Raw genomic sequence first — 24799 nt, forward strand, 5'->3', positions numbered from 1 at the left:
TCTGAGGCAGTTAGGGACAGCATCAGGCTAGGGGACTTTGCGCTTTCAAACAGAGAAGATGTGTTGATCTGGACTCCTACGTGTGATGGCCGGTTCTCTTCTAGATCAGCATGGAATGAGGTCCGGCATAGGGGCCCCGATAGGTAGTTTTCGAAGTGGATCTGGAATCAAGCGGTGCCCCTGAAAGTGGCTTTCTTTTCATGGCAGCTTCTGATGGGCAAGATCCCCACTGACGATTCTCTAATGGCCCTTGGCATCCCCCTGGCTTCTAGATGCAAATGTTGTGGACAGCCAAGGAGGGAGACCACGGATCACTGCTTGGGCTCTGGCGGTACGGCCTCGAAGGTTTGGGAGTTCTTCTCCCGGCTTTTGGACATCCCCTTTCTGCCCTCTCACGATGTCAGAAGTCGGGTTTTGCTCTGGCAAGGTGCAAGGAGCTGCAAGAACCTTAGTGCTTACATCATTGGTATTTTGCCTGCTTTGATTGTTTGGGAACTTTGGAAAGAGAGAAACAGCAGAAGGCATGAGGAGAGGCATTGTAGTGCTACCTCCATCATTGAGCGCATCAAAGGATGGGTAAGAGAGATTCAGTTGCCCTCCAAGATTGGCAGGCTGGAATCCCCTAGGAATACCTTAATTCTACAATGTGTTGGCCTTGTGACTCCAGCTGCAAAGCTGAAACGGCCCCTCCCTATCTATTGGTGTCCCCCATTTCTATCTGTGAAGCTTAATGTAGATGGAGCCTACAAAGGAAACCTCGGACATGGTGGTGGAGGAGGGGTGATTAGGGATCAGAGTGGCATGGTCTAGCAGCTTTTGCAAATTCCTATGGGGAGTGCACTAATTCCATAGCGGAACTCAGAGCGTTAAGGGACGGCTTGGAATTATGCCAGGAGCTCGGCCTTACGGAGGTGGTGGTAAACTTTGACTCGGCTACTACGGTTAGTATGGTCAACTTCAAGAGATGTAACTTATGGAAGGGATGGTACTGGTTCCAAGATGTTTTGGCACTTCGTCTCTTGGAGTCGGGCCACTGTGTCTTTTGCCTTTCGGGAAAGCAACAAAGCGGCAGACTGGCTGGCTAAACACGCTTGTGATACGGGCGCTTCTTTCACCTACCACCAGGACAGCCTGCCTGGGGGGGGGGGGGGATTTGCAAGTATTATTAGGGAAGACAAGGCTGGTATGCCGGTCTTCAGGTTCTAGCATACAGGCTTGCTTGTATGGGGAGCTTCACTAAGAGAGTCTCTGAGCGATTAAGTGATCTGGTTTGGGGTAAGGTGGGATGTCCCCCCCTTGTATTCTTTGATTCTTTTTGGTTAATTACTAAAATGCTAGGGGCTGCCCCGGGACCCAGATAAATTAAAAAAAATAAAAAAAAGAGGCGGGGACAGACTTGTCAAGGTAAGGAGAGACAATTCTCTGAATCTGAAGGCTTCATTCACCAATGACACCCTTTCTCCAATGTGGAGCTGACTTTTAATATGGAAATTCAGGATATAAACCACCGAGGAATTTAGCAGCTTGGAACTCCTCACGTTGGGACTTGAGCATTTCAAGATCAGTTGATACAGGTCGATAAACACTCAATTCTTCCCACATGCCTTTAAGGGGGCAATGTGGTATTCATTTACTGATTGCCCACTCTGTTTGAAAGAGAATCTTTTCATATAAATCATAAGTCCGAGACAAATTTTTATAATGGGAGTAACTCTCTCAAGTTATCCCAGACACCTTTAATAGTGGTGTGGAACATTAAATTAGCAGCCACTGACATTTCCATACTGTTCCAACAATAAGAGAATAAATTTTACAGCAAATCCATGTATCAGATGATACCACAAGTTTACTCAAATGGAGTGCAGTATATGAAGAATAATGCCCCAAAAAATTAGGGCAATCCAACGGCTAGATGGTAAGATATGATAGAGGCAGCAAAATAGAAACTTAAGAATTACTGAATTAGTAACTATCAACATACAGAAATCTTCATAGTTGATCGGCACCAAACTTGGAGTATAGAGCAGTCTTGTCCACATGAATGACCCCCAAAATATCTCAAGCATCTGCCAGATACATGTAGAGATAAAATCACTTGAATATTGCAGCCAAAGGGAGACAAAGCAGCCATGCCGCAAGGAGCATATAGCAGCTGCAGATCTTCATGTGTAATGCAGGTCATCAATGTACCAATCAATATTGGAATCAGGAACCCCAGTTTTTTGTGTTCCAATAGCTAGGGTTTTGCATACAATCCAATACAGCAAAGCCACAGGAACAAGAAACCCAAAGAAGACTCGCAAAACAGAATATGGATCAAATCTATTGTTTGTTCAGAGCTCTGATACCATGTTGCAGTTTCAGACCTGGATCTATCAATAAGAAGAAGAAAGAAGATACTAGGGCAGAAAGGTACTGGCAAGAGAAAAAGGGAGAAGAAACTGCCGAGTGGAGAAAAGAAGAGAATAGTCCCACCAGCAGTCCCCCATCTGACTATGTAATAGGTCATTACAATATTTAAAGGACAAGTGTGTCCTTTACCCCATGTGTAGCCTTAAATAAAAGAAACAAAGTACAACCACAGGGTATGACAAGAATGCCCCTGTGGTAGAATAAGTAAAACGCTACTTAAACTTTAACAGTCAAATGTGACAGCTTACCTAGAGTCCCAAGAGGGTTTCACTAGGTGAGATCATCCATTCCTCCTGTGGTATGTATCCGCCCAATAGCCCTCTCCCATGTTGCAACTGAAAGCCTCTTTTCTCCACAATAGATATTTTGAAACTTCACTGCCTAGCAATATGAGGGTGGAAAGCAAAACATGGTGAGAGCTATGGTTAATATTGATTGCGGATCATCTAGCACAGGAATTCAGATGATCTGCCAAGCCTATCGTGTTTTCTTACTAGAAAACCCGGAAAAGAAGCAAATCCAGAAGCTGAAACTCTGGGGGCAGAGAGAAGGCGAAAATAACTTTGTTACAAAGTACTAACTGAAATTTTGTGTTTCAACAGGTAGAGAAGGGTTCTATTTATAGAGTTTAGGCTTTGTTCAGAATTAGAAACTTAATGAAGAAACTCTAGTCAAAGAAAAATAGAAACTAAATCCTTGCTTAGATTTTAGAAAACTTCTTGAAACTTTATAAAGCTATTCCATTCATACAATTAGCAACCAAACTACATTTGTGAGTCCAAGTGGGGCCAAAATGATTCTACTAGTCCTAAATTTATGGACTTAAATCCTCAGAATAGTTGCTGGTATCAGAAATACTCCTTAACTGGCAGAATTTCTGGACTGACTTATGGTTGCTTAAAAACTAGTTGAACTTTCTCCTCTCTCTGATTCTGATCTTAAGCTACAAGGATGGCACCAAGGCTGCTGTTATATTCTAACATCTATTGCTCATTAGCAAACCATCACTTGAATTCTTTGAATGTTAAATAACAAAAGAAATGAAGAGAAAGGGAAAAGGATGCTAATGGCCTTCTTATTTTGTGTTTTTTATATCGTAAGCCAATTATGCACTGTAATGAACTCTGTTTTGAAGCCTTTTCTGATGCTGTTATTGGTCTTTCTTCTGCGAGGCAACCTGCTTCCTTCACCCTATGTATTGGGAAATCATATGTATTGTATAAAATTCTTGCCATTCCAGAAATTTACATTGTGTTTTTTGACTTGCCTTTGGCTTCAGAGTTGGTCTTTTGTCTCCCAGGCCTCTACCATAATGTTGGTGTTTAAGTAATTCTATTTCATATTCTTTAGGTCAGTGAGGGGAAAACGTGGTTGGCTAATGATGATGTTGTGGCTCATTTTGAGTCTCTTAAGTTGGACAGTAATGGATTGGTATGCTCTTCACTCATGGATTTCCATACTCACGATGTGACTAGCACTCTACAAATCTTCAGAGCCATCTTTCTTATGACTTCATTTTATGTGCCCTTGGTAATCCCACAGGTTCATTCTGGGATTCTTGAGGATGAGAAGGTTCTGAAAGCTAGTGATAGAGATGAGAATGAAGTACCTCTTGGGAAGATGATGAAACTTTTGAAATCTCAACAAACCAAGGCAAAAAAAGTGGTGAAGAATAAAGATTTGCCAGCTAAAACACAAAACCCAGAAATTGATATTGATATCTTGGGAATGGTGAGGGAAATAAATGTTGAAAATCTTGAAAAATCCAAGAATTTGGAATCAGAAAATGGTCATGGATGCTTTCTAGGTGAAGGAACAGAAGATGATCAAAGCATGGACGAGAAAATTCCAGTATCTCGTAAAAGAAAGAGAAGAAAACCTAATGGCACAACATCAATTGCCGTGCCAAAACGTAGGAGGTCTTCATCTCAGGGTGTTCAGAAATCATCTCAGTCAAGGAGTTCTTCAAAGGTTTTGGAAAAAGCTTCTACAGACAATTCTCATTGGACTGAAATATCCTCTTTGGAGCCTATTGAAATGGATGTGGATATGGACTCTGATTCAGAAGATAAAATCACTTTGGAGAAGGAAATGGTTAAACCAACCTTGCCTCCAAAGAAAAGCTCCTCGTCAAAACGTAAAGGCACTGGTCACCATTTGAATGACTCAGCACAAGTGTTTGGCCAAGCTGATGAATGCGAGCTGAAGGCAAGATTTTTATTGATCGGACTTCTCATATAGATATACGCATTCAACCCCCAATGATTTTTGAAAGTGAAGATTCTTTTATACCTGTGTTTTCAGAAGCCTGGTGTGCCGATGAAGACCGATAAGAATAATTTCACAGGTAATGCGAAATCCTCTGCTGGAAATATCAAGAAGCAAAAAAGAAGAAGCATTGCAGGATTGGCAAAGGTCTTTACTTCCACCTTGTTCTTTAACAGCATGCCACAATCTTCTAAATTTTTTTCAGTCTTATCTTTTTGGACTATAGACTGTTCTTAATATTAGTGGAAACCCATTAATGTGCATCATGCTGTTAGGTTGCACTTACCAATAATCAGCCTGCGTTACTGTGGGATACTTATTGTCCTCTTATCTTCTGCAGAACAACATAGGTGCTTTCATACTGATTATATTTTCTTAGTTGTTTATCTATGGTTAGAGTATTGTGATTCTCACATTTTGTTAAAGATGGGTTTCTATAAATGTTTAGGATTGGATCCGATTTGGATTGTTAGCGACTTAGCGTTATATTTTCTTGGTTTGGATAACTGATCTTTTTATTTTTCTTGGTTGAACCTATATACCAAAGTGATAGTTCTTTTGTCTTCTTAGGCATTTTATTTTAGGACAGGTAGAAGCACAACAATCATTGTGCTAGGGCCAGCACAAGGCCTATATTATAATTGCCACATGGTGGTTCTATAGGGACTCAAACTATGGGAATATGAAAACTGCACTGCCCCCTATTCACCTGTGAAATCTCTGCCCAAACGCAGTCTTCCAGTTGGCAAAAAGTAGGGTCAAAATTCAAAGACAGTAGCTAAAAAGATTAGTGCTTGAAAATACTGTGGGAAAATTCAAGACAAAGTGCGATGTATGGTTCAATTGAACCACCAAATCTGATACATGGCTAATCCAAAGGGCAGATCCAATAGTAGAAATCTGCCACATCATCCTCCATGTGGCAGAAAAGCACAGGGTTGTTATGCTTTAGCCTGGTACAATGATGGTTCTGCTACCTTTTGCCTTTATTTCTTTGAAAAAAAAAATTATAATCTGTTTCTTTTAACAGATAGAGGGTAACATGGCAATCCGGCTCGTCCATAATCCATATAATGCTGGGTCTGGGAATTCTGGATTGGCAAAATGTGCACTAATATCACCCGGCTCCCAGTAATCCCTGTACCCTACCGTGTGTCACATGTTTCCCCTTGTTGAACAGTTGACATTTTTATTTTGTCAAATGGAAAAAGAGTAAGTGAGCTTTCTCTTGGCCACATGGCAAAAAGTTGTTGAAATTATTTGACAAAGTAGAGCTTAAGGTGTCTACCAAATTTGGATTCCCTTGGAGCACCCCCTAAGCTGCCTTCTGTGAGATTCTGCCCTTCTTAACTCTCAGTGCACGTGTTGTGGGGAACTTATCCCTTTATTTATTTGATTTTTATTTTTTTATTTAATCAATGTATGCATGTTCATGTGCATCTGCATGTATGTATGCCATCTTGACTGATTCTTTTCTTTATGTTAACGAATGCGGCTGTATACTCAAATTGTTGGAGTATGGATTTGCTTTACTTCGATTTTTTAAATCCCTGGAATAGAATAGTCTGTAATTTTATCTTGGTTATTGTTATTCCCTGCAGTGTTCTTTGAAGGAACGTGATAATCGCAGCACAGACCTACTTGGATGCAGAATTAAAGTTTGGTGGCCATTGGATAAGCAGTAAGTGCTTCTGTTGATTTGCAAAAGCAAATGAAAAATAGACATGGATTGGTTGTCACCAAAGGAATATCACCTTTTTTGTGTCTTCTAGGATAGAAGAGTTGGACACATCTTTACAGAAGAATGTGGCACTTTTCTTGTTTGTGCCATTTATATTAAACCCTCTGCAATACAAAGGGAGTAAATATGAACAGAAACATGAAGTGGCCCGACTAACGAACTGTGGGATCAACAATGTTAACCAAAACAAATGCAGCTTTAGGTTGTTGCTTTAGATTTTTGGTTATTCAAGGACCCAATTCTTTGATGGTTAACATATCTAACTTGGAATAATTTTCTGCACTATTGAACTGATAAATTTAGCCTGCGCATTGCATAGATTATGCTGATAGGGTATGCACTTTTGTGTCATTAAGTATAAAAAGGACCGCAAATGGGTACTAGTAAGGATTTAAGTATTGGGATCGGTTATCATATCGGAAGGGTGATTTTAAGATGTATCATATTGTATCGAAGAGACGCAAGATATGCTAAATATACACATGGAAATGGTCAAGAAATGCATAAAATGAAAAGGATGTATGCAAAATACAGTTTCAAATCATATAACACTATAAACTTGGGGCCTATCTATCCCAAAAAAAAAAAACAATATGCAAAATATATCATGTATAAAAAAGAGAACAAAGTCCAACGATATAATTGTATTCAACTGATTATGTATAAATGCTGAGGTTTCTTGCATGTATTAATAGTCTAATACCATAGAGAGTTGCGGACTGGTTCAAACTCAGAGTTGGAAGTGATCTCAGGTAAAGGTGCAACCAAGATGATGTTGTGCACAGACCGAATGTATGCGCAATACAAAAAAGAAGCAATGTATTCATAATGCGAGTATATCAATTAGTATTGTATTGGGTCGAATCGATTGATTGACTGCAATTTTTTTTAATTAATAAGTATCGTATCTGTATCTTAACGATATGATACGTATTGATAAGTATCTGTGGATATTTAAAACCTTGGGTTCTATTCTGTAACTGTGAAATGTATGCCTCGTTCTTCGTTGAGATTTCAAATACACCAGTTTGGGAAGATTGAGAATGTTAAAATAAGTGTTTATAGGGGCAGATATGTCTTTCCACTCTTGTTTATTCCTGTCTTTTACTATTTCGGTTTATGTAGTGGCAATTCTGTCCCATCAGTATTATTGTTTTAAACATAATAAATTTAGTCAATGACCTGCGATAAAACATTCAGTTCTACCGCAGGCCCTTTTCCCTATTGGGGTTTGCGTGGTTTCCTTCCTCTCTTTTATTCTTCTGTCTTCTTCTTCTTCTACCTCTGGTCTGGTTAATTATTTTCTGATATTATAACCGAGAAATACAGATAACAGGATATTTGCTTTACTGGTTTGTTGCATCAAAGGTACTGTAAATTGAACTAATTTACAGTTTTAGCTTGGAATTTGGTTATGTCTTTGTTGAATATATGTACTCCAGAATACCGTAGGGGTATTCTGGTTCTTTTGGGGTATTTTTATGTTATTTAGTGTATTAAGTTTATGTTGGATGTGTGGGTTTTAGTCCCACATCGCCTAGCTTAGTTTATTTGTAACTTCCCCTCTATTATAAATAGAGGGACTTTTCTATCAATACAACAAGTCATTCCATTCTTTTATTCCCTCTTTCTGACCCATGGTTCTACCAACATAGTATCAGAGCTGGTCTGATCTTGGTTAGAGAGAGGAAAAAACCCTAATTCTCCCTACTTCTCCTCAATCGATCTCTCCCTTCTTCTTCTCCCTTTCTCGGTTTCTCCTTCTTCTCGGTTTTCTTCTTCTTACCATGGTATAAAATCTCGCGAAATATCGGCGATATATCGCGATATTTCGTGAATCTCGACATGACCGAGATACGAAACAAGGTCGAAATAAAAAGTACAATAACTCGCCGATATATCGAGATATTTCGACGATATATCGTGGAACTCACGATATATCGCGAGATATCACGATATATCGCGAGATATTGTAAAGTGACAATAGTGTCACATTCAAAATCCTTATAAATTTCATATTTCGCAGCTCTTGGTCGATATTTCGACCGAGAGCTGCTGAAAATGAAATTTTCTCTCTTCTTCCTCCCTTCCAAGCCTCATTGAAGCTCCTGTCGCGGGAAGACGTCGGAGGGTCATCTAAGCTCATCATCCAAGCCTAATTTCATTATTTAAGGTAAATTATATTTCTCTAAAACTATTTTTTTAAAAAACTTTGTACAAATGTTGTTGGATGTTGATGATATTAATATATGTTAGACACGAGGCCGATCTACAGCCTCACGGTGTCGAAATTTTTTCCCATATGTATTTTTTTATTTTTTTCTGGTTTTAAAAATTCATTTTCCTACAACTAAAATAGGAAATAATTAGGGTAATATGACTTAGATGGTAATGAATTAAATATATGTTAGACACCAATGGCCGATCTACGGCTTCACAAAGTCGGATTTATTTTTTTGCTCTTAAATAATTCTTTTAATTTTTGAAAATTAAGAAAAATATATAAAAATTAAAAAAACAGAAATAAATAAGGAAAAATATGAGTTTTAAGTTTAAAAATAATGAAAAATATGAAAGTTATTTCTATATGTTTTGAGATGCATTACATGTATATTATGTTTACTAATTCATAGTTTTGTTGTGTTAGGTCAATACTTATATTAACATTATATATAAAAAATTGGTTTTAATTTTGTGAAAAATATAAGGGTTAGGGAAAAATATTAAATAACTATAGCGTATTAGTAATCAAGCGTATTAGTAATCTAAAAGTGTCAACAAAGGGGGCGTGACGGAACAAAGAGATTGAAGTGCATCTACATTAAGTTTGTCCAAGACTTTAATTAGAAGAGTGGAAGGCCGACAAGCAAAGGATAAGAGAACAACTTCGAGGATACAGTGTTGAGGAGTTGATGGGAGGAGGAAGACGATACAATAGATGATGATGACTCCTCCTCCTCCTCCGATGATGACATTTGCAGAGTACTTGATGACATACAAACAACAGAGAGGAGGCTAGGGATTTTAGGCGGACTAAGCCAAGGAATAGAGGAAGTTTTCAAGATGATCAAAGCCAGAGACAAAAGTAGGGGGGAGGAGTCAAGGCGGAGGTCCTAAAACTTTGAATCCTTTTAAAAGATCACAAAGTGTGAGGGCAACCCAAACTTACTCTAGATGCAGTATTTTCACCATCAACATCCGATCCTAAATTGCATAAGAAGAAAGGAAGCTGATCCAACCCCGTAATCAAAGGAGTATGGAAGGGGATGAAAGGGATTGGTTAAAGAATCAATAGCTATGGATGGCTTTATACCATACCATCAAAGCTGAACATCGCACAAGGCCCCCATTATGATACCATGATGACAGATACCATTGCTGAGCAGGAGGCGCCCAGGATTCAAGGGCCCCACCCATATGAGGTAATGAATGTTTATCTACCTCAACAAAAGAGCGAGATTGATGAGTACATTAGTGAGATGAAGAATATGTGGGACATATGGGGTGACTATAATAGCGATGGATGGACCTGCCCTGAAGAAAGCTCCATCATCAATTTCATGATTTATGTGATGGGAGGACAAGTGTTCCTCAACCGTGGATGCATCCAAAGAGATAAAGGATGCAAAATATATTTACTGATTGTTAAAGGAAGTAGTGGAAAAAGATGTGGTATTGAGAATGTTGTCCGTGATTGTAACGACAATGGAAGTAACTTCCGGCCGTGAGAAGATGATGAACAATAATAAGTACCGCCTCTTCCGGACTCCTCAGTGCAGCCCATCGCATCGACTTAATGCTAAAAGATATGGGAAAGTTAAAGTTGGTGAAGATCGTGGTTGAAAGTGCAAGACAAGTCACCAACTTTGTATACAACCACTCCTATGCACTCAATCTATCGAGGGAAAAATGTGGGGGTGACTTGGTTAGGCCTGGCATCACAAGATTTGCCACCAACTACATTGCCCTCAAAAGCATCGGAGACAAAGAAGGTCGGGCCGAGAAGCATGTGCTTCCGAGGATGGTTTCAATGGAAGGGTTCCAAGACCGCAAATGGGAGGGAAGCACAAACAACGATGTCATCCGAGGACTTCTCTGACCAAACTAAGCAAAGTGGTGAAAGTTTAGAGCGCAATTCAAGTTCTACATGTTCCGACTCCGCCTCAAGGGCCCAACCATGCCAGCTCCCTATATGCCGCAATAGACTTGATGAAAGATAGCGTCTATAGCGTGGGTCCTCGCAGAGCAAACACTTCTTAGATATCATAAATGCTCATTGGAGAATCAACTTACGCATCCACCGCATAAGGTCAAGTGAGTAAATTTGTTTTATGTTTACTAATTCATAGTATTATTATTTACTAATTACCTATGCATTTGACAATACCTCTATTCTATATGTCATATTTCAAAGATACTACTTCAACCCTAAGTATCAATATAACAATAGGCTCGGGTTGGAAACTCAACTTATTGATGCCGTGAAACAAGTAGCTAAGAAGTTGGAGCCCGATGGTGACTACAAGCAATTTGCAACAACGGTGAGTTCATTTGGAAACTCAACTTATCGATGCTTTCAAATAAGTAGCGAAGAAGTACTTACTAATTTTCCACATGGGTATAGATCAAGGTATTTAGGGATGCATGGGAAGTTTTGAACCGAGGCTGCGATACAAGCGCAGCACGTGGTGATTTCGTAATTCTTTTAAGTTTTAAATTACATATGTATCAAATTTGAAAGTTGAAAGTTGAAACAACATTCGACACATGTCTTTTTGTTGTAAACTTGTAATGCAACAATGGTGGGTGTCAGATGGGAATCGGCATTGAAAACTTAAGAAGAATAGCAATTAAAGTCCTCGCCCAAACATGTTCTCATCCGGTTGTGAGAGGAACGGAGTACCTTTCGCACTCATCCACTCCAAGAGGCGCAACATGATCGGGGTCTCAACGCTTATCCGACATGGCGTATGCGCACTACAACTCGAGGCTGAAACCTCGCAACACATACGCACGGGACATGAGGGACAGAGGGGCACCATTGATCTAGCCGACATACATACAACAGAAGCGAGGGGTCGACAAACACAGCTTGCAACTCGATCAAATGGACATTGATAACCTATCTAGCTGTTGGTGGTTCGAGTATGGGCGATAGGAGGGAGGACCGACGGACATTGGCGTGCCCCATCTGACGCACATGCCACTCCATTGGCATCGGATTATGGTGCATCACAACCTTACGGTGGATATGGATATGGATCATCATCATATGGGCGTTTAGTGGGTAGGGGACTATGACTACTACGTCCATCCAGGGACATAATGGATCATCTTTTGTAGATAACATCTTTGCATACCCTAGCGGACCTAGATACCAACCTCACCAAACCATACATGCGCCCAATGCCATCGCCTCTTGCGGCGCCAACATCATATCACAATGGATCATCTTCTTCACGGATCGATCGATTGGTAACCCTAGTTTATATCCTAGGATAGGTTACCTACAGATCGTTGATGATTCCATTTACGTGACACTTGTGGGATGACTACACTCGTTTTTCTCCGATTCTATACCGTGGTCCACATATGTCATTCAAACAGAGAGCAATGGACGCGACTCGGCGAGGCATGAGTGGGATTGATCCAGGAGGCACAAAGAACTACTATTAGCAGTTTAGCACTTGTAATTTGTAACTTAAGTTGTGATTTCATTAATCTATGTGTATTTAACTATTTATACATTAAGGTCGGCGACCGTATGTCAATCAAGGGTGCAAGCCCAAAACACCAATTTGAATTCACATTTTTACAATTTTATGGTTTAAATGTGTTTATTAAGCTTAAATAAGGCTGTCCATGAAGTTTCGTGCCTAAATATGGCCAAATACCCCGAGATGGACCCCGAAATATTGCAGAAAAAATGCAATATTTCGGAATATTCGCGATATCTCGGATATTTCGGATATCTCAGAGGCCGAGATACCGATATATCGCGAGATATAGTACTATGCTTTTACCCTTGTAAGGGGGCAGACTAATGAGGTAAATAAAGTATCCAATGATTTAGTAGCTACCCTCCTCCATTCTATCCAATTTTTTTCATTAAAATTTTGTTGGAGCCATCTCTGCGATTTGGAGTTTCCCTCTTATTTGGAAGATCAGATCCCTATCAATGAAGACTGATCCGCCAATTTTGGAGCATCCTATGCAGCCTTTTCCAGCCCTCTTCTACCCTATTCCATAGCCTTACTTCCCTTTTTTCTTTCTCTCCATCTTTTATTAAGTTTTCCAGCCTCCATACCAAATCGATCTCACCTTGTTAGGGTTTTTTTCAAAACCCTGACTCCAATCGATTTTGGGGCTTCCCTTGTCAGATGTAGCTAATTTTTCAGGGATAATTCCCTACTACTACAAGCCTTAATCGACCTTAGTTTGGACACTTTCTGATGGCTAGATTTGTACCTACAACAAAACCTACTCAACCTGCTACTTTTGGTTACCTGTTAAAACCCTAACTCAAATCGAAATTAGGGCTACAGTTTTCAGTTTTTGCTGCCTTTTGGAGGGATGATTACTCCACCGAAAAGCATCACTCGACCTCAGTATTTGGCTCTTTCCAAGTGTTTGAAGACCCCTAACCCCAATCGATCCTCCTTTTTAGGGTTTTTTACAAAACCCTGACACATATCGACTTTAGGGTTAGGGTTGATTGCTGCTATTGGAGTTTTTTGGAGGTGTTTCTACCATCAAGGACATTCTACTTCAACTCTTCATGGCTTCAAGAAGGTCTATTGCACATGATAGTCTGTCCTTTTTTTCTGCACTTTTGGTATTTCTCCCACTTGAAGATCAAGTCTCAATTACCAAGGAGATTGGTTATTCGAATTGGAGATCCATTACTGCTAGTTTTGGTCAGCGTCTATTGCCAGAAGACATAACCTTTGACAAGTCATCATCACTTCTGTTGAAGCCCCCTTCCCTACAATCGATCTTCACTTTTAGGGTTTTTTACAAAACCTTGACTATAATCGATCTAAGGGTTAGGGCAGTCCACTATTGCTGATTTTTTTAGGAGAGTTTTATAACCATCAGAGGAGTATTCAGCCTATATTTCAGCATTATTCATCAGTTCTTTTTTTGAAGAAAATTCCAGTTCATTTTTATGGCTCAGTTTCTCCAATTATCAACCTGTTTTTCCCTAGTTCCTATATGGCTGGCTGCTTCAACTCCCTATGAATCTGTCTAGTTATTTATCTTATATTTGCTGGTTATTTTGAGCTTTCCTACCTACCTTGCTGGTTTTATTGATTGGCTTCTGTAAGCATGACTGGTTGACATGTTACTGCTGCCTTTATGTGGAATACTGCTGTCCTATTATTGTGACTGAGTTTCCTACTATTGGAGATCGAATTTCTTTCATTATTGAAGACTCAAATCTGCTACCCTGGAGATCAACTTATTTGGGACTACAACAGTGTGTTCCACGGTTATTGGTTGCAACTACGAACCTATTCAGTTATGTGAAGCTTTTCTGGTTCATATCCGGCTCACTTTGGAGCTTGAATCCTAGCATTGTTCACTAATTCAGATCTGATCCAATTTTGTTGAAGCTTCTTACATCCATTGCTGTCCAGATATCTTCGTCAGTTCTATTTAGCATGTGGGAGTTTATACATTGGAATTTTTTTGTTCACTTGTTCCTCCTTGTTTGAAGATTGATCAAGCCTTGAAGAATGGAGCCTTTCCTTACTTCAAATCAGATCTGTATACTTATCAGATTTGAATATTGGAGTTAGGAGTTTCTCCCCTGCAGGAGTTTCCATAAAAAATGATTGTTTGATCGTTTGAAGATGGTTGGAAATTTATATGTTGCATTATATACTCCGTACTTCATTGTCCCACTGCTCTTTTGCCTTCACCACTTCCCAAAACATACCTTTGGCATAACCAATAGCCACCTTGGAAGTTCATGGTATTCTCTTCTTTGCCATTTCTTATTTTTCCATTACCCTTGGCAGCTCTTGGAAAATTCTGGAATATTATGTTTTGCCCCATCTCTTTACATCATCTTTCTTATGTCCACGACTCCACGTGCACTACATGTGAGGGGGGGATTATATACAGTATACTTGCAGCCATTGCAGAAAGCAGAACTTGCAGGAACACTTGGTGCAAAACATAGAAGGTCAGAGGTTTCACCATTGCCAATGGGTATCTACTTTGTTATTGGGTTGAGTTTGCCATAAGGGGGAGGTTGGTCTTAAAGTTTTGAAGATGTTTGGTTATTGCCTGCCTATATGAGGTTCTACAGTTGGGTTGTGTTTTTTTTTTTTCCGCTGCTTGATCTTTACTGCTGCCTGATTCATCTGCTCACTACACTAGTTATTTATCTTCAAGATTATCAGTCCGAGATTCATCACTGGACAGCTGCTAAAGATTGGTGAAAGTTTACTGATCAAGTCTGCCCAAGTTTTGAAGATCTAATTTTTCAAGTTCTTGAAGGTTTATTTGGGAGCTGCATTCATCTTGAAGCTGGATTCTGCTACAACTTATCTTTTCCCTTTTTATTCAAGTTGGGCATTAGTACCTTGTATGCGCCAACTTGAGGGGGAGTGTTAGCATTGTTATGGAGTTATTTTTTTCTTTAGTCCAAGCTGGATCTTCTTTCTTTAATATTTGTATAATCTAGCTTGAGGGGGAGTGTTAGAATATATGTACTCCAGAATACCGTTCTTTTGGGGTATTTTTATGTTATTTAGTGTATTAAGTTTATGTTGGATGTGTGGGTTTTAGTCCCACATCGCCTAGCTTAGTTTATTTGTAACTTCCCCTCTATTAAAAATAGAGGGGCTTTTCTATCAATACAACAAGTCATTCCATTCTTTTATTCCCTCTTTCTGACCCATGGTTCTACCAACAGTCTTTTAATGAATTATTGATGTTATGATGATCATTATATTGTTTCTAAATCCAAGCCTGGAAAATTCCCAGTGGTTTATGGATAATTGTATGTTCAAAATTGTGAAACCCTGTGATGAGGTTGACAAACCTTACCAATAGGTGTTCGGGTACAACTCAATAGAGGATCACAAATCACAATAGCTACTTAAAAACAAGAATTATAGAAATTTAATAACTCAAAATCCAAGGGTCTAATCTCCCTCAAATTCTGAAGAATGTGGAGGTCTAACAGGGTGGAATGAATCCCCAAAATATGATAGAAATCTGATGGTTAGATTAGCTATCTAGAATATGTTTCAGAAATAGGAAGTAAAGCACCACAAATTTAGGAACTTAATTAACTTTCAATCTGAGAGCTTACAGGTTTAAATAGAAACTTAAAATCTTGAATCATATTGGCCATAGGAATGACTAGTAGCCATAATTGTCATGGTGACTAGGTGACCCAAGGCAATGGAGGGGCGCCTAGGGCGTGCAGTATACGACTATATGTAATATAGACTATAGCAATTATAATTTTATATAATTATGCTTATATACAACATAGAAGTCATATTAATGTGATGATATAATTATGCTAGTAATGACCTAATATGAGAAAACCAACATCCAGTAAACAAAGTATAGATAATGTAGTCTTAGGTAGGTAGAAGACCCACAAGGAACCAGTACTACAGTATCTGCTATGAACAGGCAGTCCGATTGGTGTAAAATATGGAATTAGGTCAAAATTAGGGTTAGGGTTGGTTATGATAGGCAGGTGTAGGGGAGTCTATTAGTGAAGGTCCAGTGATGGTTTGATAAACGGAAGTGTGAAAACTTTAATGGTAGCAAGTTAAGGTTTCAGGTTTCGGGTTTTTGAAAAGAGTGAAGTGAGGGATTCTAGGGTTTATAATGGGAATTAGGGTGAGAGTTTTGGATCGAGTTCTCCAGGGGTGGAGAGGAGCACTCGGCCAAAGTATGGAAGAGTTTTAATGGTTGGAATTGTCTAGACAGAATTTTAGAGTCTTGGGGATTTAATGGGAGATGAAGGGAACTTAGGGTTTTGAGGGCTGGATGGAGCAGAGGTCTGGATCGAGTGGAGGGGGTGTACTGGGGATGCTGTGGTTTGAATTTTAAGTGATTCTGATGATGGGTTAGGTCTGTGAGTGATTTAGGTTATGGGAATTTGAAGAAAACAATAGGGGAAAATTAGGGTTGGGCTGTAGAGGGTTTAGAAGAAGTATGGGGTTGGGGATGTCTCAGACTTACTGACTTACTTATAGTTGCAGAGAGTGATCGGCAGCAGCAGAACCTTGAGTAAAAATTGAATCTTGCAAAGTAAAACTTGAAGGAGAGGTTGTACGAACCACCCGGGCTTCACACCGCAAGGTATCGATTGGATCACACACCAATCCCACCTGCTTTGATCAGACACAAAGCAACTTCACAGTGGAAGAGAAGCAGCAGCAGCTTGCACAAGCAAATTTGAATTCAAAAGTGGAGAGTAATGAGCTCCACGAATTGCATTAATTTAAATAGGACTTAACAACCTTACACCTACTCAGCCTAGGAGTCTAAATAACCCCTAGCCAACTTATCTAATCCACACTCCTCTCTAAATCGTGGCAGTGTGGTGTGGACCCAAAAAAAAAAAAAAAAGGGTGACTGACCACTGGTTCAACCAAGTTAGGCCGGTTCAATTTAAAAACATAAAAACACTTAAAAAAAAACTAAGTATGGATAACACTTCTACTTGGACAGCAGCTTCTTGTTCTTCTTCTTCTTGCGGATGTAGCCTTGCCGTGTAGGTGTAGTCCTAAAACAACTAGGAATCCTACTTAAAAACTGACTTGGATTTGTTTAATGGTATTCCAGCCTTACAAGCAACCAATAAACAATAAAATAGATCCAGTAAAAGAGCCCCACGACCTGGTTGTGGTGGTGAACCAGAACACCTTCAACTGAGTCAACTCTCTGAGTTGTTGGCTCAGTTAACTAACTGAATTGGGACTCAGTGAGTTAAGCATTTCTCCTTCGTTGCTACTTAAAAAGTACCTATCCTGCTGCTGATCTGCATCACCCTGACGATAGAAAATTCTGAATTTCACTTTACTCCTGTTTGGTGTTCTCTGCCTCTTCCCAAGGAAGCTTATTGACATGTGGAGGAATGGAAAAACATCCCTATTGAATCTTGTGGGAGAATTATTTGGAAGTTGTTGCCCTTCATCATCAGATAGTTGCATCCTATCACTCCCAACTAGTGTGGCGATTTGTCTTACATTGCATGTGACAGGACCATATCAGTACAATTGGCTGCTTCTTTTTGTCTACCCCTGCTATCCCTTAGTTCCTGTGTACAATTCATTTTGATTATGTCATTTATTTTTGGATTTTCTTATTGACACTGCTTAAGATATCAAACAATTTGTAACCGTACTTTTTTTCTCTTTTAGTATAGCACACTTTTTTTTTATTTCAATGAGGGAAAATCCTGTCATTTCCACCTGTACTTGAATAATGTGCAAGACAATGACAGATTTTGATGATGATGTAATGATAAGTCACTTCAAATTATTTTTTGAAAATCTTTTTTCCCTTGAACTTTTAGGAATAAGACAAGGGGCAACAACAACAAAAGTGTCAAAAGTTCTATTAACCTATAGGGTGTCGTCTTGATAGCCCCTTTATTTTGTGTGACACTCTTCTATCGTCATCCTTAGGTCGGCTACATTATTCTTTGCATTTGTTATGCATTGTCATATCTTTATTTTGAGGATCTTACTCCTTATACATGGCTGGTTTTATTGCTGTCTCATGGGATTTCCCTTTGAATTTTAATTGCACATCAATAGAAGTACCTCACCCTTTCATGCAGTTTTCCCCTTGAAAATTGCAATCTGGGGAAAACTGCAATCTAATAATACTATTCATCAAAGTTTTTATCCCGAGATTGGTTTGAGATTTTGTTTTGAAACATTTTTCATTTTATATATAGTTTATGGGAGGGATTGTCCTTGTTTGGTGGAAAAGCAAGCCATTCCTTGTATCGAGTGAGTATATCCACCATGTGGCAGTATGGCTGTAAAGCTTTGTCCAGGTCACTCTCTACTCATATGTCAATTTTCAGATTGATTGGGCTTTAACGCATCAAAAAAAAGTTAAAAAATTCAAACAATTAATTTTCTTTGTAATATTTTGTTAAAAAATTTGCACTGATGAAAATAAAGGGTTAGAGTCCAATACGTGCTGGACCCTACAGTACAGATGTACCTCTAAATTTGACATTTTTGCGATTCTAGAGAATAACTAATCTATCCAATTATCCGAATGACCTAAGCAGCCCTGCACGTTGTAGGAAATAGTTTCCAGGTGATAAAACATTTTCCCTTAATTTACTATAATTAATTTTTTTTTTCAGATGTTGAAAACAAGGATAAACGCTTTTGTAGATTACTCTGTTTTGGTTTTTCTTTTTTCTTTAATTGGCCTTGTTCTTTCTTCTTAGGAACTTCTCATTCTCCTATAAAGGTTTGTGCATATTGAGCATTTCCTTGATTACAAAAGAAAAAAAAAATGAGATGGTGGACAAGAAGACTAGGCAAGGAGTGATGCGACTAAGAATATGTCATGTGTCTGAGCTTTCATTGTAGATTCAGGCTCCCGTTTACTTTGTCTTCTTTATACTCCTTGTGCTTTTGTGTTCATTAATTGGTATAATACACATTCTTTTCTCTATCTAATAAAATTTCTATTTATAGAAAGAGGTCAGATAAAAAAATAATAAGTATTTCTGAATGTTGTTTCTCTATGATTACAGGTTTCGGATTCTTGATTAATTGTTCTCTTCCATCTAAAAGTAGAAACAATTCATTGTAGCGGTCAGCATCTGTTGCCATTAATATCCAACAATGGCTCGAGTTTAACTATCTAGATGAAATTTAAAATAACTCATTGATTGCCTCTTCTCTCTTCATGTAAACTTGATTAAATTGTTGATACTGTTCTTCTGAAAACTAGTCCTAAATACCTGCTTGCATAATCAAATATTCTAATGCTATAGTGGCTTTAGGGTCTAAACTAATATCTTGTGGTTAATGTTTGTATTACCATAGTTGTCAAGGGGTCCAGGTGCCTTGGTCACCTTGTTGGTGTTGCCTTGTGTCCAGGCCCACCTCTAATGCCTTGGGTCGCCTAGACACCGTAACAACTATGCGTGATACACTTTCTTAATTTTCAGAAATGATCTATTTGGATGTTTCTTTTGTTGAAAGATATGTTGCTACTGTCCTCAGGTTTTATGAAGGTGTGGTACAATCTTATGATGCAGGAAAGAGAAAACATGTGGTAAGCTGTGCTTTTCTATTAGGTTGATATTTTCATATTCCTAGCTCTATCCTCTCTTTTGAGAGTTTTCCAACTTAATTATCTTGTTTGAAGATAATGTATGACGATGGAGATGTGGAAGTGCTCAATTTAGAGACGGAGCGGTGGGAGCTCATTCATGATGCTCACAAGCCTAGAGAGGTATAGTTTCTTGAGTACTGCTTATGGCAGCAACTATGTGGCTTTTGGCTTCAGTCAGGCATTAATGATCACACAAGTTTCTAATGCAATCATGTTTGTTAAACATTTTACAGCGGTTAAACTTGCCAAAGATATCCTCCTCTAAAGGAAGCTTTAAAGGAGTGTAAGTATCTTCTGAGTCCATTGATAAATTGTTCCCCTCTCTCCGGTCATTGAAAAAGGTGTTGTTGCTGTTGTTTTAGTTGTTCTCAAGCTGCTGCATCTAGGTTCTAGTGTACCTGCACTGTCCCTGATTGCCAAAAGATGCTAATTGGTTGGACAGCTAGTTCAGTACCTGATATAATATTATTCGCCTTACAGGTCAGCTCAGAAGAAACAGGATAAAAGGTTTCCAGGCGGACCAGGATGGAATAATATATCCGTTAAGAAGTAAGAGGAATCTTCTATCTGGGTATTTTATATAAAGTATTATTTTATTGCTTTATGAACTTTGACTTTGATGACATATCTTTTGTCTGTGGACAGACAGAAGAGAACGCCTAAGAAGACTTCGGGGCATAGACGAAGTCATATATCAGAAAGTAAAGTTGATGCTGACTCAGAAGTTGAGAGCAGAGATGCTTCTCACTCATCAAGTCCCGAGCATGTCATAACTGTAGAACCAAATGAAATGGATGCCGGTAACATCTCTCAGCTGTTGTCCTGTTGATTACAAAGTTAGCATCAGGAATGCTATATTTAGCTTTTAGTTAAAAAGGGGAGTAGAAATGGCATGGCATTTTTTGTGTATATGATATAATATGTTGGTAATAAAAGGTTCAATGGCTATAGTTCCTGAACGTTTTAGCAATCTTGAAGATCGGAAGCTCTGGTGCATTTCGATATATGATGGCTGAGGAAATTAAAATATGGCCTAATACTACTTATTAACAGTTGAAGTGAGAGAAGAAAGATCTGGAAAGTTTGTATTAAAGTTCAGTTCTGAGGCAATACATCTCGATAGATCAAGAATTTATGCTACTATCTGCTGTATGTCTAGCATTTGAAAATAAGATCTGGATATATCTATCAAATCAGATTTAGAAACCTCCACATTCATGGACATATGTCTGTCTCAGTGCAGATAAGATGACATGAAAACTATGTTGGGGGAAAGATGCAACAGAATGAGGGTTGCTTCAATAGGTTTAAACTCATGCATTCATTGGGATAAGAGGGGAGGGGAAACCCAGATGAAGAGAGCGTTGCTACCAAATGGCTCAAGGGTAGAATAAGATTTTTGAAAGGGGATATATGTTACTGGATTATCTACCAAAAGCTTGAGCTATTAGATGGAAAGGCCCAACTGGTTTATGAAGGCATCCAAGATCCTAGAGTTTTTCAATTTGGGATTATTCCCAACACTCCCCTCATGTGTTGCACCTCATTTGGGTGGCAGTCTCTCATGGCATGTGTGGCCTCTCTTTTGGGTGACCACAATATCATACATAGATCGATGTATTATTAGCGTAGTGATCCTGATGGTTTTTATACCATGTTGAATTTATCCAACCCAAAAGCTTAAGCTATTAGGTGGAAAGGTTCAACTGGTATAAGAAGGCATCCAAAGTCCCTCCCCAGTCCCCCCCTTGCCCCCCAAGAGTTTTCCAACCGAGGGATAATTCTCAATATGTGTAACTTTGTAACCTATATTATTGCACATTTTAAGAACAAATGGGATGGAGCCCAACTGTTAAACGCAAATCAGGTCATTGTCTGCCCCACGTTGAAATAGTTGCTATGCATGAATAACATAGAGGCTGCCTATCAGGTTGGTCTTTAGAGCATGACATCCTCATCATCATTTATGTGTTGCGCTTCGACAAAGCTAATCTCCACAGGAACCACTTGTGGAAACACTTCAACATTCTGATCAACCAGTGGACTACCCGTTTTGAGAACATCTATTTGAAAATCAAAGCAATCCCATCAGATGTCTGGACCAATTCAGTCAATGGATTGTCATCTCTCTTTTCATCTAATGAGAATTATCTATAATTTACTACCTGTATACAGCAGGCACAATTTGTAGTTATTCAAAGAGACATCCTTCACATCTGATGATCTTCCCTATTAATGAGAACCAGTCATTGCTTGAAATTGAGATTTGAAATGGTTTCTTTTTTACAGATATATAATTGAGATACCCAACCTACAAAACCCAAAATTGTTTAGGAACAGGCAGCCTGTATTAGGGAAGGATTAGGTCCTATTGTAATGTGGTGTGTGAGATAATATTTTTACTTATTGTTCGTACTACTTGTAAACATTTTTGTTTATCACAGTATTTTGACATCTTTGTTCTTTTTCATGCTGATTTTTTAAGGGAAACAGATAGATGTAACAGAGAAGAGCCTTGCAGAGGAATCCAGTGAAGGGAAGCCAGATTCTAGAGGGAAACTGGTGGAAGATGTGGGGATGTGCTCAACAGGTGCAGAGGAATCTGGTGAAGAAGAGAAGCCAGAGTCCGAAGGGGAGGAGCCGGTTCAAGATACAGCTAAGAACACGTCCAATATACAGGACAGTGACAAAGAAGAGGAATCAGATTCTGAAGAACGGGTAGGAGAAGCACAGAGTGGCCCAACTGATGATGAGGCATCCAATAGAGAAGAGCAATCAGATTCTGGAGGCAGCGCATCCGACAAGGATGAGAAATCAGGTCCTACCGAGTCTGGAGACACTGGAGATTCTGGAAATTCTGACAGTGAACCCCTTGTACTTGCCTTGTAGCCTTTTTCTGTTATTGGAAAACTTTTCTGAACAATATATTTTGCTTTGATCCAAAATCTGATTTTAACTGCTATAACCTATGCAGAGCATGTGGAAGCGCCGGGCAGGGAAATTAGTTTAAAAGCCAGTGAACTGATCTTCCATTTTAAGATACAGGCAGTGGCACTATGAGAAGTGTGAGATTGTTGCTGAAGCCTAAACAAGGGGAATTCTACCTTATGCAGGGGCACTAATAAACAGTGCTGAGCATGTCTCTCATTGGGGGCTCGTGTACTATGTATAGTACGAACTACTCTTAGCCATCCACTTTCATGTAAAATTGTTTCAGCGGTCCTGTGTATTAACAACCGTAGTAGGTACTTAGGGTTAATCTGTAAGTGTATGATAGGTGGATTTTATCCCCTTCAATAAACAGGCCACCATTGATTGAGCTGATCGGCAACATGTACAGTAAATGCTTGTAACTCTATTAGCTTACACTTCACCCCCTTCAACTCTATTTGCTAACTTAATCAATTATTGTATTATCATGTGTTCTATGTATGAGGTTGACAGATGAGTCGTCTTGATCTTATTGTCAGAGCATGATCCAGGGGGTATTTGATTGAATGAGATCTTGAAATTTGACATGTGGTTAATTCTATCTTGAGCAATCCAAGAATCAAATCAAAACTCTATATCATCGGTTTGTAGCTGAACCATTTCCGGTGAGAGATTTGGTCCACCGAGTCTAGTTATTCCAGTTACATATCAGTATCTATAAGTTCTGTTTTCGGAGGGTTGGCAAGAAATGGGAGCCTCAGCTCATTTATCGGCTTACCAAAATCACTCTCATTATCCCACTTCCTTCTATTCAAGGCAAGCAGCCCTTAAAAAGAAAAAGGCAGGATTCGGGTTCTTCTTATATATTTATTAATTAGCTACGTAATAAAAATTAGCCTTTAAGATTGAATTTAACATGGTGTCAGAGCACTAGATCTGTAATGTTAATTGAGCATCTATGTACAGTCATTCTGCCTACATGTCTGTCTCTTGTGCATCGTTCGACGGGTTCGTCAATTATGGCTACTTGTGAGAAGTTAGTATTAGAAATATCTCCTAGATTGCATATTGTGTAAAAAAGGCACCTCTCCTCCCCTTTCCCCCCACCTCTCTTAGTTGTAGATTGTTGGTTTGTCTTAGCTTTCCCTCTTAACGTGTAGTTGGCCTGTGGACCCTTAAGTAGGATAGACCCCAAAAAAAAAAGTATTAAAAATATCTTGCATCGGTTAATTTGGGACCTTGGGTACGTGTGTTCATATACTAGTTGGGAGTTTGGCAGCTCCACATAATAGATCGAGCTTATAGGATGGAATCTAATAATATACTCCAAATCCTAACCAACAAATGGTTAGCCAAATTCCCTCCCCATTGCAGGTATAAAAACATGCTCTGTGCCAACCGAATGAAAAGTGATCTTAATTAAGAACACATGCATCAACTCAACATGTGACTATGAAGGATCGCTGCTAGCATTCTGCTTGCTAGTTTTGAAGAAACCAAAAGCCCATCTCTCTCTCTCCCTCTCTCTTTCTCTCATTAATGGGGTAGAGGAGGGGACCTCTATTAGACCTCCGAATTGACGCTGACCAGAACCCACAGAGTAGAGGAGGTAGAGAGGGGGTGGGAACCCATGTCACTCCGGTGACAGAGGTTCTGCAAAACCTTAATGCGGCCATAGATCATGGAGAAGAAGAGGGGTAGAGAGAGAGAGAGAGAGAGAGAGAACAGTAGTTCGGGGGAATTTGTCATTAATGTGTCTCATGCAGGATCGGGATCGTCTACGGCCTGCTGCCCGTAGCAACCATAGCAGCGCACTAATGAGGCTTGGTGTAATGACTGTCTTACCCCTGCCGCTGCTACGGGAAGGCAGGCCGTAGACGATCTGGATTTGTCTCATGCATGGTTTAAAAACCAGGAATCAGGATCGGATCAGTCCCAGATCAATTAATGTGCATCGTCCTATCCAATCTGTGATTGAAAGCATTATACATCTATTCACCTACTATTTGGATTGTAAATTCCAATATACTTTTAGGGAGATTAATACAATAGCCTTTCTCCCTAACAAAGAAGGCATTATCGGCAATGAAAATG

At 39.2% G+C, this 24799-nt stretch overlaps 1 protein-coding gene across 1 annotated transcript in view; it reads left to right on the plus strand.

Moving 5' to 3' along the window:
• Window positions 1-23196, plus strand: part of LOC122643674 (sister chromatid cohesion protein PDS5 homolog B-like) — a 77881-nt gene extending 54685 nt beyond the window's left edge. Inside the window, exons 23-33 of the mRNA XM_043837275.1 lie at window positions 3763-3843; window positions 3955-4620; window positions 4717-4827; window positions 6282-6361; window positions 19663-19714; window positions 19808-19894; window positions 20008-20057; window positions 20255-20323; window positions 20420-20574; window positions 22260-22648; window positions 22749-23196. Of these exons, the coding sequence (XP_043693210.1) occupies window positions 3763-3843; window positions 3955-4620; window positions 4717-4827; window positions 6282-6361; window positions 19663-19714; window positions 19808-19894; window positions 20008-20057; window positions 20255-20323; window positions 20420-20574; window positions 22260-22648; window positions 22749-22784 (1776 nt within the window). The 3' untranslated portion in view covers window positions 22785-23196. The remainder of the gene's footprint in view (window positions 1-3762; window positions 3844-3954; window positions 4621-4716; window positions 4828-6281; window positions 6362-19662; window positions 19715-19807; window positions 19895-20007; window positions 20058-20254; window positions 20324-20419; window positions 20575-22259; window positions 22649-22748) is intronic.
• The last annotated feature ends 1603 nt before the right edge of the window (window positions 23197-24799 follow it).

This window comes from Telopea speciosissima, chromosome 10 (assembly GCF_018873765.1).
Source record: "Telopea speciosissima isolate NSW1024214 ecotype Mountain lineage chromosome 10, Tspe_v1, whole genome shotgun sequence".
Taxonomy (NCBI): Eukaryota; Viridiplantae; Streptophyta; class Magnoliopsida; order Proteales; family Proteaceae; genus Telopea; species Telopea speciosissima.